General features: G+C 44.8%; 1 protein-coding gene across 3 annotated transcripts in view; it reads left to right on the top strand.

Annotated features, from left to right (window-relative positions):
- The window catches only part of scube3 (signal peptide, CUB domain, EGF-like 3), a 233417-nt gene that overhangs the window by 186668 nt on the left and 26205 nt on the right, over positions 1-20544 (top strand). For all 3 annotated transcript variants that reach the window (XM_060937716.1, XM_060937718.1, XM_060937717.1), the window contains one exon: positions 1374-1490. In XM_060937716.1, coding sequence (XP_060793699.1) covers positions 1374-1490 — 117 coding nt within the window. The remainder of the gene's footprint in view (positions 1-1373; positions 1491-20544) is intronic.

Here is a 20544-nt window from a genome sequence, read left to right on the forward strand (position 1 = left end):
ACCAGGAGGAATGGCTGAAGTGCCCTTGAGCAAGGCACCGAACCCCCAGCTGCCCCCCAGGCTGCTCTGGGTATGTTGTACATCACTCTGGATAAGAGCATCTGCTAAATGCCTGTAATGTAATGCTTGCTAATGTTACAGGTTGGGTTTGCTGTGTTACACTAACCAATCATTTTCATATTTGAGCTTTCAATCAATTAGAAACCCTGGCTTTGGTAATAGGTTGCTATGTGAATAATGCTGCAAGGGACAGATATGTTTAGGGATGCTTGTATACACAAATATTTGAGGGTCATAGATTTTCTTTCCCAAGTTATGATGGCCCATCACTTACATAACCAAGTTCATCTGCTTGAATGGCTAATCTTTATATAATGTTTAATAAGCCTACATTACTTGCCCCAAGCCACTTCCGCAAAGTACACTTGTGTTACCTGGGACTTCCATATGAGATGAGCTGACTTTATTACTTGACAGCATTTCAGTCTACCATCAGTGTCATCCTATCAACAACATGTCTAGCATGATGAAAGCACAACTAGTAGCTAACCCACAAATAGGCTTAACTATTGTATTGGAAAGTGCCAATTCTGCCCATAAATGCTGTCTATCTCGGCAAGCTCCTTTCAAATAGATCAAGGGTAGTGATGGTAACAATAATGTTCATGATTAAGATATTGTATCATCTAACCAAATATCAGCACAGCCACTGTGGAGGGCATCAACGACCAAAGTGACTGAGAAGTGATGAAGAATACAATCAAGTGGACGGTTAAGAGCTTTTCTTGCTTAGTGGCCCAATAGCAGCTCACCACACAGGCCAACCTTCCAGTCACTGGGGCTCAATCTTAACCTCTAAATTAACACTATTTATTATAATTGGCTTTATTTTAAGATACCAGACAGGTGCATTTGTTACTCAGACACTATATATGGACATCTGAAGTGTATCTAGGCTGGCACACTGATCAACACACTGACGTCTAGGCAGTCCCCCCCCCCCCCCCCCGATTGTCTTACTGCACATTAATTTTCCCAGGAGTAAATTTTTTCCATGTGTTCTGAGGAAAAAAAGGACAACTCACTTATTTGGCTTAGCCAAATAAGTGCCTGTAGTATAGACACATTGAACTGTTTTATTAAAAATAATTATACAAATGATTCATCAATGCCACAGATTTTTTAATGGATTATACCCGCACAAGTATCAAATTCTAATCATAAAGATTTATTGATTATTTCGTTTTATTCATATTTTAAACTTGGCTTAACAAATAAGCAATGAAAATCTGAACATAAACCTTGACCTGGATGAATTTTAAATTATTGTGATTTTTTAAAAATAAATTATAACTCTATCTTTCTCTCAACAGACATTGATGAGTGCTCATTTGACCGCGCGTGTGACCACACCTGTGTGAACTCTCCAGGCAGTTTCGAATGTCAGTGTCACAAAGGCTATGTTCTGTATGGAGTTGCTCACTGTGGAGGTAACACATATATATTACATTACTTTTTTTTTCATAAGGAAGATGTTATATAAATCCAATCCCATCCTATCCTAGCTCATCTTGTCCTATACCATTCCCACACCGTCCCATCCTATCCAATCCTGTCCTATTCCTCATCTGTGTTGGTAAACGACATTATAGAGGCTAAACTTTTGTTCCAACACATAAGGACTCAGACTTACCCGAATTTTCAACTGGCTTACTCCAGTCCTTGTCAAGGAATGACCCTCTGCTTCCGGCACGTGACTTTACGTGATTGGAGCAGAGGGTCATTCCTTGCCAAAGACTGGAGTAAGCCAGTTGAAAATTCGGGTAAACCCAAGTCCTTATGTGTTGCAATGAAAATTTAGTCTCTATCCTATTCCTGTCAGTAAACGCAGGTAGATTGGAGGTGGATGTATTTGTAGGAAGAGAGTCTTTATTAGAAAAGAAGCAATAAATAGGCATAAAGTCCAAAACGGCAGGCTGCTAATCAATAACAATGAGCAGGCTTAGGGGCCGGGCAAAGAACAGACAAACTAAACTGGGCTAGACAAGATCAGAAACAAGAGTCAAGAAACCAGGAAGACTATACGATTACAAAGGCTCGGTAATGGTGATCAACAACACAATACTTCGCAAAGTCTAGGTGTGTGCAGCGTCCTTTTACGTGCGTGCTGATTGTGCCTTAATCCAGGCAGGTGTTAGTCATGAGAGGCGCATGCTGTTCAGAAGGCTTGTGAGTGACATTTTGTTGCATGCACTGTTCAGAGCATACGTGAGAGAAAGTCTGTTGTTCACACCTTTGCGCACAGGTGTGACAATTCCATCCCAATCCCATCCAGTCCCATTTCATTCCACCCTGTCTTATCCTGCCCTGTGCTGTCCTATCTGCTGTTAGTCCACAAGAAAAACTAAAGTACTGTTTTGTTTTGTTTTTCCTCACATACCTGAATTAAGTCCTTAATTTAGAGTAGTGTAAATGTGGCTGGAGATTTGGTTTTGCTATGATCATGACTTGATTTGACCCTTTAGGGCTAGTCAGAATATGATTGTGATAGGATAAGGAAAAGGAAATACATACCTAGTAGCAATACTAATATACTGCTACATTAAAGAACTGTTCACGTCAATGTTTTGCCATCCTGACAGAAAGACATGTTGTAGAATGTGACCGCTTCAGGGCAAAGACACATTCCTGCAGTGCAGAACTTGCTGATCCTACACCTTGTGTGTGGCAGGATATCAGGGAAAGTATTCTAAATAAATTATAAGTTGTGGAAGGTTTCTGATTGCCAGTGATGCCACACGCATCCATGACCAGGACTCTAATGCCCTGTTCACACCTAGTATTAACACCTGGTGATCAGGACAGCTGTAAATACATCTATTCAGACCTGACATTCATTTACCCCTTTTCCACCAAATCATTTCCAGGGCTGGTTCAGGGCCGGTGCTGGTGCTGGTTCACAACTCGTTCAACTTGCGAGCCAGCGGAGAACCAGTTTGCTTTTCCATAGCTCGCGGTGCTAAGAGAAGCCACGTCATTACGTCGCTGTATACGTCAGTTACGGCATTGTATACGTCATTACGTCGCTGTATACGTCAGTTACATCGCTACGTTTGCATAAACCTTGGCGCGAATATCGAAGCAAAAACAACACGGAAGAAGCAGCAGCAACAACAATAATAATAATGGATGACTTCACGTTTGTACAGCTGCTGCTTCTCGTCGCTTAAAAATGGCGATCTTTCGCGGTCTTGTTATTGTTGTTGGTCTTAACAACTCCGCCCCCCGGCTGACGTAAGCGGTTCTTTCCTCTGGCCCAGCAGAGAGTTGGTGCTAGCCTGGAACCGGTTTTTCTGGCCCCAGAGCCAGTTCTTTGTCAGTGGAAACAGAAAACCCGGTTCCAAACTAAGCACTGGCCCCGAACCAGCTCTGGAACTGCTTTGGTGGAAAAGGGGCAATTGTGTTGCTACACGTTTCTTGAGTGGCCACTCGTGACCATATCTCACTTTCCTGCTCTATGTGCATATAAACACGTACATCATTTATATTGGCAAAGAACAAATGTGTTGTTGTTTGGTGGGAGGAAACAAAGCACATCCCGTGCCTAGCAGGGTTTACTTTCACCGACATATGCTGGCTTTTATCTGGTATCATATGTAGTTGTTAACTGTAAGTTGGCCTAGTGGTTAGCGTGTCCGCCTCTTGATCAAGAGATCGCGAGTTCTACTCACGGTCGGGTCATACCAAAGACCATCATAAAAATGGTACCTACTGCCATCTGGCAAGGCACGCTGCAATACAGATGCGAGTGGGGAGTAAGGCTCTCGCAGTTACCAGAGGACTAGCCCCCCACTGTAACCCTAGCTATGTAACAGGCGAGAGGCCGAGGGCTACGGAGATTGGCGCCGCCACATGGCGTAGGAAGGACTTTGATATGTAGTTATAAGGCAGATGAAAATATCAACAGCCAAAATAGGAAAATGGCAAGTAAATAAATTCATTAATAGTATATTAAATAGTCTAATATTGTATCTCATCTCATTATCTCTAGCCGCTTTATCCTGTTCTACAGGGACGCAGGCAAGCTGGAGCCTATCCCAGCTGACTATGGGCAAAAGGCGGGGTACACCCTGGACAAGTCGCCAGGTCATCACAGGGCTGACACAGACACCCATTCACACTCACATTCACGGTCAATTTAGAGTCACCAGTTAACCTAACCTGCATGTCTTTGGACTGTGGGGGAAACCGTAGCACCCGGAGGAAACCCACGGACACGGGGAGAACATGCAAGCTCCGCACAGAAAGGCCTTCGTCGGCCACGGGGCTTGAACCCGGACCTTTTTGCTGTGAGGTGACAGCGCTAACCACTACACCACCGTGCCGCCCTCTAATATTGTGTGACCTATAAAATATGTTGCCAAGACAATTTAAATATAAACTCGTACAAAAGTTTGGTTTCGCCTCTACTGTAATGACGGTAAAAGAGTCACTGAATGTTTGGTCATGTGACTAAGCATTGCGTAAGATCAAAAGCCTATAGTGAGCCACATACAGTCCATAGCAACAAGCCCTGTGTTTTTGCTCAACGCCATATCTTAGCACGACTCCAAAATGTCAAAGTGGATTTCCCCTGCGCTAGTTTTTAAAAAAACTTAGGGAGGGTGCAAGTACTGAAGCTGAGGCCAGCAAGACTAAGGAAAAGCATCAAGTTCCGAAAGAAATGGAAGATGCAACAGCCAAAAAAGTGACATACATTTAATGTAGGCTAATGTCTTTATTTAATGAACAATTGCAAGGCTATTTGTTTTATTTCATTGCTGTAGCCTATATGTTCAGTTTGCGAAGAGTTTATATGTGCTGACTACTTATAATAAAATACATTTGTTGGATCATACGTAGCATTTGTGGTTTTTTGCTATTTAAATGTAGGCTATTATACGGCTAGTTAAAACATATATTTGATAGTTGTTCTATGTGGCTGGAATTCTGGAATATTAACAGCCATACTGGGAGTCAAAAAAAAAAAGGTTTTATCATAAACTCTGGTGCCTGGTCTGCCAAAAATTGAAGCATTTAGAATGTTGTTGTTGGTGCCTGTTGTCACACTTTAATATGATGCCATTGGCACACGAATGAGTATGTACTTTTGCTTACGTGGTGGACGTCAGTTGAGTAGGCGGTCCTTCAGTGTGGCTCAGGACACATTCACATACACAGTGCTAAAAGAATGTCACCATAGGTGGCCCAGACCATCTCTAAATGTGGACTGAGTGATCAGATCCCAATACGCTTTCGACCCGCTGAAACAATTTGGGGATGAAAGAAGATTCTCTGGTGCCTGATCACCCAGGGCGAGGGTTAATACCAGGTGTGAACAGGACCTAGGAGCATCTAAGTGCACAATAGTAAATTTGGGAAAAATAAAAAGAAATGAGTAGTTATTGTATATTAATACAATAGCATACACTCCCCGGCCACTTTAATAGGAAATTGTCAGATGCCTGTTCTTGGCTGGCACGAGTGGAACCCAATGTGGTCTTCTGCTGTTGCATGCTGAGATGCTTTTCTGCTCACCACGGTTGTAAAGAGTTACTATGAGTTACTATATCCTTCCTGGCAGCTTGAGCCAATCTGCCCATTTTCCTCCAACCTCTCTTTATCAACAAGGCGTTTCCACCCACAGAACTGTCGTTCACTCAATGGTTTTTTTTGTTTTTTGTACCATTCTGTGTAAACTCTAGAGACTGTTGTGTGTGAAAACCCCAGGAGACCAGCAGTTTCTGAAATACTCAAACCAGTTCATCTGGCTCAAATCAACACCCATACCACAGTGAAAGTCACACTTTAAGATCACAATTTTTTCTCATTCTGATGTTTGAAGTGAACATTAACTGAAGCTCTTGATTTTTTCTGCATGATTTGATGCCTTGTGCTGCTGTCAGGGGATTGGGTGATTAGATAACTGCATAAAACAGCAGGTGGATGGGTGTTCCTAATAAAGTGGCCGGTGAGCGTAAATAAGTATATGTTGTTGTATAATATGATCTAAGTACAAATGTATTATGAATTTTTTCACATGCCTGACCTTGAGAGGAATTTGGGGTCACAGCAGATGACTCCTGTGAAAAAGGGGGTTAAGGGCAAGAGCCCAACAACTCCCAGCACTCGTCAGGACCTTAACACAGAGCTGCCACTGAAAACTAATAATTAAAACATGGTAGGTAAAAACTGCTCCAATATTGTTTTTGGTATTTTGGTTGGACCAACAGTCAAGTAATTACTATCACTTGGTTTACAATGAATAATTTTATGCACAAGACTAGCTATATATGACTGGAGTCATCCAGCAAGTCCTGGGAAAATGGAATTCTGTCAATAACATAATCTCTCTGATTTTTAGTTACCTTAACATTTGTTTCACCTTTTTTATTCCTTCCTAAAAAAAAAATCAGTCTGTTTCATACTGAGGAAGTCACTGAGCCAGTTTTTGAACTGTTGATGTTGAAGCTCCAATGAGACGAGACCAGAGTAGGTAATAATCTAAAGGTATAAGGTCATGGCTACATGTCAGAAACTGTGCATTTTTTTAAATTGTGTGTTTGTTGAGTATTTTTGTCGAAACTGCAAAATGGTATCAGTCCTCGAAAAAAATCTCCTGGCCTTACTTGCCCAGTTGATTTTTTTGTTTGTTTTAATAGGTGAAGCAGCATAATTATCATAAATCCACAAAACCATAACACCAATATATGCAGACACATTCACAAAGAAAAGTTCTAGTAGCAGACGAATGAATAATTTAGGGTATATTAAGCTGTGGAGAGTTTTGAATGAGTATAATAATAATGTTAGAGCTTTGTTTCTGTTATCAAAGGAACACAGTTCTGTGCAAAATGTCACTGTGGAACCAGAGTGTAGAAATGAACCTACAGTTCGAGAGAGTTCTACACAAACACACTGAACGTTACAACAGGTGCACACATGTGAAATAGAAATAAATCGACTAAGGCAGGAAAAACTATTTTGGATAAAATTGTTACTGTCCGTTACACACTGATCAACCTGTGTGACTCAGTTGTGCCTTTGAATCGAGAATAAATGAAAAGGGAACTGAACATTAACCGTTTATTGAAATTATTATTACAAGAATGATTATAGTTACTGTATGACTACAGCTACGACTGGAATGTATTGATTCTGTTAGCGTTAGTAATTATTGTACCATTCACTATTAGATAAAATTAAAATAAAATCTTACAATATTGTTTAAAAGTCTAGAGCAATATATTTTGTTATTTTACAAATAATAACACTTCAGATATTGTTTTAACAACAGACCTGTTTACTCCTACGATTTGTCCATAGTTCCTACGATTTTTCAAAACAAAATACGGACTACGAATTCTTGTCCAAAAACTACGATTTATGGCCGAAATGTTGCCAAATGTTTCATCAGGCTTTCGTCTAAACGGGGGAACAGGGGCGCTGCGCCCTCTTACTCTCGGCGTGCGCCCCCTTACCGACTCCGTGAAAACATCCCAGCAACACTACGTGACAATGTGTCTGATCATCAAATACGTTATAATTGCTCCAAAAATATTCCAATCATAGTAGATACACCACCAGACGGTGCAAAAACAATCCGAATTGGCATTTTCCAGACTGAGGCGCCATGTTTAGTTGTTTACTTGTCGCGGCTGCTCTCGCGAGATTTGACATGGGTTACATACAAGGTCAGCTGACTTGTAGAGCGAGATTTCTTGAGACTGAATGACCTTTCACCCACCGGCGCGGGAGCTTTTGACAGAAGTAGTTCGCGAGTTGTTTTTGTTGACACTTGGGCATTTAAAGATGTCATCCCGCGGCACAAAGCGGAAGAAAGCCAAAGACTGTCCGGGGCAGAAGAAGATTACTTCTTTCTTTTTCAATGTTGACAGACAATTTGGGTACAATTTCCCTCTCAGATAGCCTCAGAATGTCCCATTGGAGCATTTTTCAAAGGCTTTGCACGGCGGGGGGGACAACCGGCACCATCTCCCCCCCCCCGCCTCATTCCCTCGCCATGGTGAGCGCCCTCATACTAAATTTTTGTAGAAAAAACCCTGTTCATGACTTACTTTATAATCATATTTATTGTGGGAATCGAACATCGATCGTATAGTCATGGGCGCGGCCATGTTTAATCACGTTTAAGCCACGTTTACCATACGTTGCATTGTGGGAAGGTTCCATTGTTTCAACTTTGGTTTCTGAGCACACAATCATGGCGGCCGCGAAGCGAAAGGCCGATGGCATTATTGATAGTCCTGCAAAGAAATACCAGAAGTCGTCGCAAAAATATAAAGACTCCTATCACGATCTGTGGCCATGCCTTACATCATCTAAGAAAGGGAACATGTACGTTCATTGCAACGTTTGTAATGTAGATTTTTCTTGTGCGCACGCGGGTCAGAATGACTGCAAGAGACACGTCGGTACAAAGCAACATACAACTTGAAATTAAACTTTTTTTTATGTTGACATTTTTTTCTTGTTTTGTCAAGTTGCCAGGTATCAATGACTTGTGATTTGTTAGTAAAGAGTGTGAGATCAGTATAGCTGCCAATCAAGTATTAAGTAGCCTATTAGAGCATAGTATGGTCTCTGAAATATTTTTTCTTATTGTAGCATCCTAAATAAGTATTACTGCTAGTCTTCTGGTTATTTCAGAGATACTGAAATAATGAAATGTATGAGGAGTCAACAAGTAGACCTTAGAGTCTAGGCTTGGTAATATGAGGATTATGGAGCAGATCTAGAATCTTACATGGGTTTGCTTTTTGGTTCTCACAGGTGCTTAACTTGACAGAAAAAATAAGACCAGTGCTAGATTTTAATTTTTAAAATTTTGTTCATGTAATCTATCACTTACTTTCAACTTGAATGAGTACTATTATCTAATAGGCTGCTTTCTACTTTTTGTCTTCGATACAATACATAGATTGGACCCCAGTAAAATTCCTACTGACAGCTTACCAAAACTACTGACAAGATACTGCAAGACTACTGACAGGGCAAATTTGGGGTAAACAGGTCTGTAACAATAATAAGCATCACTGTATAAATGATAGAGTGCAGATAGCTCTGTAACTACATGTCCTTGGGGTTGATGAGACATGGACGTGCGGGAAAAAGATCTAGCCCACAGTTCAAGTCAAAGCTCTTTGAGAGTAAATGCTTTGGCTTTCACAATATTCTGTTCCCAAAAGCTGTCAGGAGAAAGTCGGTACACAAAGAAGGTTTTCTTGCTTCTGTAGTTTTTTTAAAACTGTTCTTCTGTGTTGGGACTTTTTGGGAAAAATAATGTATATTCCATGTAGCTAATGCTAGGCCACAAATCTGCACCATCACTCCAGTCATTTCAAGGAATTTTGCATGGATCATAACCACTAATAAACTCTAATTTCTGCGTATATCTATCCTTCGCTTCTTTCTGATGAAGATTATCCAAGTAATCCGGTAGTAGAGCTTTTTTAGCTGTAGTTTTCTTCAGACAACAGCAACAGATGCCAGACATCTCCGCTTGGCTTCAGTATGTGAACTGCCAATCAGCGGGTCCCGTATATGTTTACGATTTTTATGTCACGATTTACAACCAATGGGAGACACCCTTTGTTGGCTGTCCACCAATCACAGGCTCCCGTGCCACAATGGCAGTATGTTTATGTAGGACTTTGAGCAGGTGGATGGAGCACAGAAGTATGGCAGGCCAGAACTGAGTTTCAAAAAGCTCTTTATTGTCAGCTTTTCCAATCTCCCAGTCACACAGACACGCACACACACATCAGTCGTCTGGTTGGGGAGAGAGCTCCTTCCTCTGCTCTCTCTCTCATTATATAGGGCGTGGTCACTGGGGAAGACACACAAACACAGGTTAACTGACATCAGGTGCAGTGATTCTGCCACTTACCTTCCCTGACTCCGCCCTCCGGTCACAGACCGACGCTTGACCACGCCCCCGCTGCTACATACCCCCACCCCCTGACTCAGGCCGGGCAGCCATCCGGCCTGCAGCCGACTCCCCCCCGACGGGAGAGGAAGTCTGCCACGACCATCTGCGCCCCCGGCCTGTGGATCACCTGTTAAAGGGCTGGAGTGCCAGATACCAACGCGCGTTGGCATCCTCTGCGCGTGATCCGTGCGTTGGCATCCTTCATGCGGTGGAGCCACTGGAGGGGCGCGTGGTCCGAACAGAGGGTGAAAGGGCGTCCCAGCAGGTAGTAGCGGAGGGCGAGGACCGCCCACTTGATGGCTAGGCACTCTTTCTCTATCGTGCTGTAGCGCCCCTCACGCACTGACAGCTTTCTGCTGATGTACAGCATGAAGCGATCCTCCCCCTCCACCTCCTGGGACAGAACAGCCCCCAGCCCTCTGTCCAACACGCCCGTCTGCAACATAAAGAGGAGAGAAAAGTCAGGGGAGTGTAACAGTGGCCCCCCACACAGTGCAGCTTTCACCTCAGCGAAAGCACGCTGGCATTGCTCCGTCCACTGGACCGGATCTGGTGCCCCCTTTTTAGTGAGATCAGTCAGCAGGCTGGTGACGTCCAAATAATTAGGTATAAACCTACGATAGTAGCCAGCCAGCCCCAGGAACTGTCTCACCCCCTTTTTGTCTTGGGCCTTGGGCAGGCCGCAATCGCTGCTGTCTTATTAATTTGGGGACGCACCTGCCCATTGCCCAAATGGAAGCCCAGATACCGTACTTCCACCCACCCAATCGCACACTTCTTCAGGTTGGCCGTGAGACCCGCTCGCCCCAGCGACCCAAGGACGGCCCTCAGGTGTTGCAGATGCCGCGGCCAGTCATTACTATAGATAATGATGTCATCTAAGTATGCGGCCACATAGGTGGCGTGGGGGCGGAGGACTCTGTCCATAAGCCGCTGGAACATAGCGGGCACCCCAAACAGCCCAAAAGGAAGTGTGACAAATTGGTGTAAGCCAAACAGTGTGGAAAAGGCCATTTTTTCTCAGGATAGTGGAGTCAAGGGGATCTGCCAATAACCCTTTGTCAAATCCAGTGTCGAATAAAAGCGAGCCATGCCTAGTCAATCCAGCAACTCGTCAATACCAGGCATTGGGTACGCATCGAATTTAGACAACGCATTGACTTTTCTATAGTCCACACAGAACCGGACCGACCCGTCTGCCTTGGGAACCAAGACCACCGGGCTGCTCCAGTCACTGTGGGACTCTTCGATAGTGCCCATGTCGAGCATGGCCTCGAGTTATTCCCGAACCACCTTTATCTTGTGTTTGGGCAGCCTGTAAGGGCGGCTGCACATTACCACCCCCGGGGGCATCTCAATGTGGTGTTCTATGAGGCGGGTGCAGCCTGGCAGGGGCGAGAACACGTCCGAAAATTCGGTCTGCAACTGGGCAACCTCCGTGAGTTGGATCGGGGAGAGGTGGTCTCCACAGGGGACCGGAGAGGTAAGCGATGTCAGTGTTCCCTTTTGAACCTCCGGCCCCAGCGCCGCCTTCTCCGCAACCAACAACACCAACGCCACGGGGACCTCTTCGTTCCAGAGTTTGAGCAGATTGAGGTGGTAAATCTGTAGTGCCCCACCCCTGTCTGTTCGCCTCACCTCATAGTTAACGTTCCCGACTCGCCGTGTGACCTCAAAGGGTCCTTGCCACTTGGCGATCAATTTGGAGCTCAACGTGGGCAACAGTACGAGTACTTTATCTCCCGGTGCGAACTCACTAAGGCGCGTACCCCTGTCGTACAAGTGGATTTGCCGTTCTTGGGCCTGCCACAAATTCTCCTGGGTTAGGTGTGTGAGTGTGTGGAGTTTTGCGCGCAGGTCGATAACATATTGAATTTCATTTTTGCTCGGTGAAGGTCCCTCCTCCCAATTTTCCCACAGTACATCTAGGATGCCACGCGGCTTACGCCCATATAATAATTAGAACGGGGAGAACCCCGTGGAGGCTTGTGGGACCTCTCGCACTGCGAATAACAGGGGTTCGAGCCATTTATCCCAATTGCGTGCGTCCTCGTGTACAAACTTTTTAATTATATTCTTGAGGGTGCGATTGAACTGTTTGACTAAACCGTCCGTTTGTGGGTGATAAACACTGGTGCGGATCGGCTTAATTCCCAGTAACCCATACAGTTTGCACAGTGTGCATGACATAAACGAAGTGCCTTGATCAGTCAGAATCTCTTTGGGGATTCCGACTCGGGAGATGACGTGGAAGAGTGCTTCCACAATACTACGTGCTGAGATATTGCGAAGAGGCACTGCTTCCGGGTATCGCGTTGCATAGTCCACCAGAACTAAAATAAAGCGTTACCCTCGTGTTGACCGATCTAATGGCCCAACGAGATCCATTCCAATTCTTTTGAACAGGGTCTCGATTCAATGGTAGAGGGTGCAAAGGCGCTTTTGGAATGGCCGCTGGATTTACTAACTGGCATTCGCGGCATGCCGTACACCACCTACGGACATTGCCGCGAATCCCTCGCCAATAGAACCGGGCCATTATTCGGGCTAGTGTCTTATCCTGCCCCAAGTGTCCAGCCATGGGATTATCAATTACCAGCGGCTCTTTGGGATCAAAAGTTGTGTGATCGGCACCTTAGTCTGAGTGTCCTGCGTCACTCGGTATAATCTATCCTTCATAATGGAGAAATAGGGGAAGGACGGGGTGGTGTTTGGCTGGAGCGTTTGACCATCGATTACTCTCACTTGGTCAAACGCATGCCGCAGAGTCTCGTCTTGCAACTGCTGTAATGGAAAATCCGCGAGGGATTCCCCGAGAGAGGGAGGAAGAGCCTGCTGCTCCTCACTCTGACGCGGAGATGACGTAGACGGCTCTGTGACAGCTGCTCCTGCCAATGCCACACCGGGACCTCCCCCTGCTGAACTACGACAGGACCCGCTCTTCACTAAATGAATCATTAACTCCCAAAATCCCGGCCAATCAGTCCCCAAAATTATCGAGTGGGTAAGGCGAGGATTAACCACCACCTTTACTCTAAATTTCTCCCCTCGAAATAGAATGTGGACCGACACTAAAGGGTAGTTGTGAACATCCCTGTGCACACACAATACCTTCACCAATTGTGCTCTTCCCAATGCCTCGTCTTGCACCAGGCTTTGGTGGATTGAGGTCTGATTACAGCCGGAGTCCACCAAAGCCTGATATGTATCCCCTTGGACACTCACCGGTATGTGATACACTCCGGCCCGATCAAGGGCAATTCCCGGCGCATCAGGGATCCGGACCACCGCGCCCACCTCCATTGCCGAGCACTGATGCTGGAGGTGCCCCGGCTCCCCACAGCTCCAGCAAACCGGCCCAGGCTCTCTCTCTGCACCGGCGCTCTGGGGCTCACTCACCTGAGGGGGGGGGAGACAGACACGGAAGCAGGAAATGGGAGGGCACCACGGGTGTGGCAGGCCGGCTGGGGTGGAGCCGGCCCCCGCCTCCGTGGTGGGGGAACGGGGCGAGGACGAGACACAGAAGGGGAGGGAGAGAGAGAGAGAGGAGAAGAGGAGATCTGCGATCCTGCCGTTAGAACAACCACCAAATGATCCTCCGCCAACTCGATGGCCTGATCCAGCGAAGCCGGGCAATGGCACTGGACCCACTCCACGGTCCCTTCGGGAAGTCGGGCGACGAACTGTTCCAGTACCACCAGATCGACGATTCCCTCGGCATCGCGGTTGTCAGCCCTCAGCCACCGCCGGCAGGTGTCCCAGAGTTGCTGGCCAAACGCGAATGGCCGGCCGACCTCCTCTAGGCGTAGAGCGCGGAAGCGCTGGCGTTGTTGTTCAGGGGTGCGCCCCACACGCTGGAGGATGGCCCAGCGCAGGTCTGCGTAGACCAGCCGGCTGTCGGCAGGGAGCTGTAGCGCGGCCAGCTGCGCCTCGCCCGTTATCAGGGGGAGGAGGCGCGCCACGCGCTGATCCACCGGCCAGCCCCAGGCCTCTGCTGCTTGCTCGAAGAGTGCTAAGAAGGCCTCAGGGTCGTCGTGCGGGCCCATCTTCATTAGGGTGAGGTGGGGAGGGCCCGCGGCGGTGGAGGTGGTGGACCCCGCCAACGCGAGGAGGTGCCGGAATGCCTGACAATCTTCCTGTTGCACCATCACCAGGGCCTCGAACCTTTGCGCTTGCTCCTTTCAGAGGGCGACCAGCGCCTGGTGCTGGCTCTGTTGGGCTGTGACGAGGGCGTGGATCAGGTCTGCGAAGGGGGAGGACTCCATGGGTCTGTTCTCCTCTGTGCTCCTGCCCGGGTTTCGGCACCACTGTAGGACTTTGAGCGGGTGGGTGGAGCACAGAAGTACGGCAGGCCAGAACTAAGTTTCAAAAAGCTCTTTATTGTCAGCTTTTCCAATCTCCCAGTCACACAGACACGCACACACACATCAGTCGTCTGGTTGGGGAGAGAGCTCCTTCCTCTGCTCTCTCTCTCGTTATATAGGGCGCAGTCACTGGGGAAGACACACAAACACAGGTTAACTGACATCAGGTGCAGTGATTCTGCCACTTACCTTCCCTGACTCCACCCTCCGGTCACAGACTGACGCTTGACCACGCCCCCACTGCCACAGTTTATAAATATTCAGAAAATAAAAATAGCATTACGAAATATGAAACTATCAAAAACAATTTAAAAACCGTTATATATATACACACACACTGGTTAGAGGTAAGGAATATTATTCAGTGATATTGTGTATTATTAACTCCAATTGTGATATAAAAGTTCCAAGTTTGACACCTGCCCACTTCAACCGCTCTGCTGGCACATGATGTCCGTGACCCTTGTCGCCCTGAGCCAGTTGGTATAATTACATCATTACGTGGACCCCTCTGAGCCGAGCTTTTCCAGTACACTTGAACACACACATACTTCGATGAATTATAACCAAAAACAAAGAAATCTGAATGATTTCCTCAAAATATTTTTGTACTTTTATATATTGTCGTGTTAATGAATAAAACTTTTTAATGCATTTCCTGTGAAATGAGACGAGCTACTTTAGACTGGCTCCCTGCTCTCTTAGTGCCTGTGTGCCTGTTGCTTAGGTTGCCCGCACTAACTTTTGTTGTCCGATCAAATGATTACCATTAAAGTTTTACTTGTCCTTGCACAGATTTTAGTTGTCTGGGACAATCGGACATGAGGTTTGTCGAGCATTGGGTATGCAAACAACACCACAGGATTATCTTATTAGCACAAATTCCACTTTAAATGTGAGCCATAATTTATTGGACCCCTTCAGCAAGCAATATATGTACATCACAATATGTCGCCATAAAGATTAAAAGCAGCTGTTGCAAAACATAAACTGCTAGGTGAATAGTATGGTGAAGTTGCTTTGTTTGTAATCTCCTTTTGCCTATTTTGTGAGAGGACAGTGGGCTGGATTGAGGCCAAAATCATATACAGTTCCTCTGAAAGTATTGAAACTGAAAGGCCAATTATTTTGGTCTTGCTATACACTGAAGACATTTGGGCACCATCTGATTTATACAACATGTCTACCACTGTAAAGGTGCAATTTTTTTTTTATTGTGACACAAACAATAATTAAGATCCAACCAATTCATTTCCTAAGACACATAATTTGTTAAGATCCACCTCTGTGCAATCAAAGTGTCACGTGATCTGTCACATGATGTCTGTATAAATCAACCTGTTCTGGAAGGACCCTGACTCTGCAACACAAAAACCAAGGAGCACTCCAAACAGGTCAGCGTTGTGGAGAACAAAGTTGTGGAGAAGTATAGATCATGGTTGTGTTATGAAAAAAAAAATCCCAAACTTTAAATATCCCAGGGAGCACCATTAAATCCATTATAGCAAAATGGAAAGAATATGGCACCACTACAAACCTGACAAGAGAAGGCCGCCCACCAAAACTCACAGACCGAGCAAGGAGGGCATTAATCAGAGATGCAACAAAGACACCAAAGATAACACTGAAGGAGCTGCAAAGATCTACAGTGGAGATGGGAGCATCTGTCCATAGGACCACTTTAAGCTGTACACTCCACAGAGCAGGGCTTTATGGAAGAGTGGCCAGAAAAAAGCCATTGCTTAAGGAAAAAAATAAGAAAACACGTTTGGAGTTTGCCCAACAGCATGTGGCAGACTCCCCAAACACATGGAAGAAGATTCTGTGGTCAGATGAGACTAAAATTGAACATTTTTGGCCATCATGGGAAATGTCATGTGTGACGCAAACCCAACACTTCCCATCACTCTGAGAACACCATTCCTACAGTGAAGCATGGTGGTGGCAGCATCATGCTGTGGGGATGTTTTTCAGCAACAGGGACAGGAAAGCTGGTCAGGACTGAAGGAAAGATGGATGGCACTAAATACAGGGCAATTCTGGAGGAAAACCTGTTTGAGTCGGCCAGAGGTTTGAGACTGGGACAAAGGTTCACGTTCCAGTAGGACAATGACTCTAAACATACTGCTAAAACTACACTGGAGTGGTATAAAGGAAAACATTTAAATGTCTTAGAATGGCCTAGTCAAAGCCCAGACTTCCATACAATTGAGAATCTGTGACATAACTTGAAGATTGCTGCACACCAATGCAACCCATCTTACTTGAAGGATTTGGAGCTGTTTTGCCTTGAGGAATGGGCAAAAATCCCAGTGGCTAGATGTGCTAAGCTAATAGAGATATACCCCAAGAGACTTGCAGCTGTAATTGCAGCAAAAAGTGGTTCTACAAATTATTGACTTTTGGGAATGAATACCTATGCACACTCCAGATTTCTGTTTTTTCATCTTAATAATTGTTTGTGTCACAATAAAAAAAACAAATAATTTGCACCTTTAAAGCTATAGGCATGTTGTGTAAATCAAATAGTGCTAGCCCCCCAAAAATCCATTTTAATTCCAGCTTGTAATGTAACAAAACAGGACAAACACAAAGGGGGATGAATACATTTGTAAGACATAGAAATTCTGAAATCACCCTGTTCCATTCAGAAGTAACCTGAAGTAACCAGAAGTCTTACTGGGTGATGTAATTTTTGGGAGGAGGAATGTGTTCCTGCAGTCCATACGAAGGGAGGCGAGGTGTTGATGGATGTGTCATGATATAAACACGTATTTACGGGTGAATTAAGACTATTTTGATGGTGCCAGTCTCTAATTGCATTTGAATCAGTTACAGAGTGGGTACAGGAAGTCAGGGAGGTGGCCTGGTATGGAGACAGGGCTGCCCAGGCATTGTTAAGATGTTAAGAGACCATGGCATGATTAATGAGGCTTTCTGCTGTTCTGTCCACACTCAACAAGCCTTTAGATAAGAGGCAGCATTATGGAAAGCTAGAGGAATGGGTTCTGCTTTCCTATAGGAAGCTGTTCAAGCTGCTGTGAAAGGGATGCAGATATCGCACATATCTGGCAGAGTTCACATTTCAGGCTTCTGCAGGTTTGCACCTAATAACCAAAAGCTAGTTCCGGATGTTTGTAGAAAGAACAGAGAGAGCTGCAACTTATCTCAATGGTTAAAACAAGCAGCTGATTTGTTGATTGTGTTCTGCTGAAGCCAAAGAAAGTCTGAAAGTCTCATCGACATGGGGTAGTTAAGGTCCTGTATTAGAGACTTGTCCTTATCAGAAAGAGGTTCCAAGTAGAACCCTTTTAGGAGACTAAGAACCCTTAATTGACCAATGAAGCCTTAAAGAAGCCTTTTCTTTAAGGCTTAACTTAAAGGAGATATGCAGAACCTTTATTTTTAAATATATTTCTGAGTGGGGGCGGCACGGTGGTGTAGTAGTTAGTGCTGTCGCCTCACAGCAAGAAGGTCTGGGTTCGAGCCTCGTGGCCGGCGAGGGCCTTTCTGTGCGGAGTTTGCATGTTCTCCCCGTGTCCGCGTGGGTTTCCTCCGGGTGCTCTGGTTTCCCCCACAGTCCAAAGACATGCAGGTTAGGTTAACTGGTGACTCTAAATTGACCATAGGTGTGAATGTGAGTGTGAATGGTTGTCTGTGTCTATGTGTCAGCCCTGTGATGACCTGGCGACTTGTCCAGGGTGTACCCCGCCTCTCGCCCGTAGTCAGCTGGGATAGGCTCCAGCTTGCCTGCGACCCTGTAGAACAGGATAAAGCGGCTAGAGATAATGAGATGAGATTTCTGAGTGGATAGTATCTCTGTCCTTAACTCTTGTATGCTGCATAAATTGGAATAAAAAATATATATTTTTGAGAGTTAAACTCGACCACAAAGTTGGCATTCAAGCTGCCCCGCTGAGCCAGCCAGCCCTGAGTGCGTGACGTCACAGCAGTAACTGGTTTTAAGGCCGAGGCCTTTGACAGCTATAGACCAAAGCCAGACTTGGCAGGCGAGAGTGGTTGCAATGGCCTCTTTGTTCGGATTTATTAGAGATTCTTCGGATTCCTCAGATAGTAATACATCTGACTGTGATAGTCCTGAAATTGGAGTGTGTGTACATGCTACTGCTATACACATAAAACCGTATCAGTTCGAACCATCGGAAAGTGAATCTGATAGTAACACGTCGGCTAGGGAGGCCCCCACCTTACAAAATAAAGCCAGAGAACAAAGCCATCTAGAGAATTGGATGGAATTGAACTAACAGTCTCATGTGACTCTCATTAAAACAGGATAGGCATTATAACTTATGCAACGTACATATACATGCATGCATTTTCACTGATAAAACGTAAAAGGCTAATGAAATAATCAGATGAACTGAGACAATCACATTCTGAAGCAAATTAAATAATCTTATACCGGTAACTTAAATACACAATACAAGTTAAATGTATTAATCTAAATGCAGGTAAACACCGAGTGTTGTTGCTGTCGTTGTTGTTATGTAACCAAATGAGAGTCACATCTTAGCCCCTCTGTGTTCTTGCTTCTTGAAGGTCGATCTTGTGGCCGATTGTTTTGAAACAATTGGGAACTGGTTAGGTGGGAACTGCACTATGTCCTCAATGTCCACCCTGGGTGGCTCTCCTGAGCTAACTAACAAACCTAGAGTAAGCAGTCAATTATGGTTGACATACAAGAAGAAGATGACGTGTAAATTCCGTAATTATAACTACAGGCTGACAAAGTGGTCCATGAACAGCAGATGTGTACTGGAGAAGAGTTGTTTAAGGACGTCCATTACTGGCCCATAAAATTATATTCTTATTGGTCCATTTAAAGTCAGTTCTGGTCTGTCTTGATCTGGACATTAGGTTTTAAGGTTACAGTATTCATCTTATTTATGTTCTGAAGAGTTCCAGTCAGGGTTCCATTAATCCTAGGCAAATACATCTTTTGCAAGTCCATATGCAAGTACAGTACAGTGTGGGGTTTTGTTGCATATCTTAGCTTGGTAGTAAGCTGGGCTCAGGATGCAGGGTCAGGCATAAAATGGAGAACCTGGAGAAGAGAGTATTGCTCAAGAGCCAAAGAGTGGCAGCTTGGCATTGCTGGGGTTTTGAAATCTTAACCTTATGATCAGTAGCCAAAACCTTAACCACTGATTCAATACTACACCAACCACTGAGCCACCACTGCCGCAGTGCAATCATTACTGAAATGTTGTCAGTTCAAATTCTGAGACTGTCAGAAAGCCAAGCCATTAACCCATAAAAGCTTGGCTCTTTGCTTGGATTGAGTTGGAATTGGATAAATTTAATGGATTGGATTAGATTGGGATGGAATGAGTAGGATGGATGGGATGGGACAGGGCAGGATAAGATAGCATAAGATAGGATAGGATTGAATGGGATTGCATGAGATTGGAACAGATAGGGTAGGATGGGATGGGAAAGGATTGAAAAAAAACACTTGCATTATGAATGTAAACAGAACCAGATCATTTCTTCTATCTTCATTCTAGCAAATGGCCAAACATAAATAGAACATAATTGTATCTTAAATGTTGGCCCTAGTTGCCTGATCCTCAAGTAAATTTACATTTACATTTCATTGTTTGAATTGGATTCCTGTGTCCTATGTTTTCTATAAGCAACATTTTTTTTCTTAATGCATAACACAGCAAGCAAAAAGGAGGAAGAGGTTAAGAATATTTATTTAATTTAGATAACCCAGACACAGTAAATCTGCAACAATACAATACATTGTCACAATATTACATCATTTAGCTACTCAATCTGTGTCTGGCTCAGTGTCTCTGTAAGGTAATTAATGTTATCTAAGTAAAGGAAAAGAATAAATGATCCCCGCAAACACCCCGTCCCCTGTCTGCATGAATAAGTTCAGCCTAAGAGCCATGTTCCGGGGGTCTCAGGGGCATGAACAATTGTTGACACAAAAGGTCAATGAAGGTGTCAATCAAACAAGCATTTTTTCTTTTTCTCCTTCTTCCCTCTTTTCTGCTTCTCTGTTCACTGAGATTAATGAGCGCCTTGAATGCAGACGGCCAAAAGAGGAAACGCAAAGTCAAAGGTTCTAGTCTGGAGACGGCTTGAATGTGGGGTGAGAGAGAGACGGGGGAAAAATGGCCCAAAGAAAAGGGAAACCAGACCAGCCTAGCAAGC

The sequence above is a fragment of the Neoarius graeffei genome, chromosome 13 (genome assembly GCF_027579695.1).
Source record: "Neoarius graeffei isolate fNeoGra1 chromosome 13, fNeoGra1.pri, whole genome shotgun sequence".
Lineage (NCBI taxonomy): Eukaryota > Metazoa > Chordata > Actinopteri > Siluriformes > Ariidae > Neoarius > Neoarius graeffei.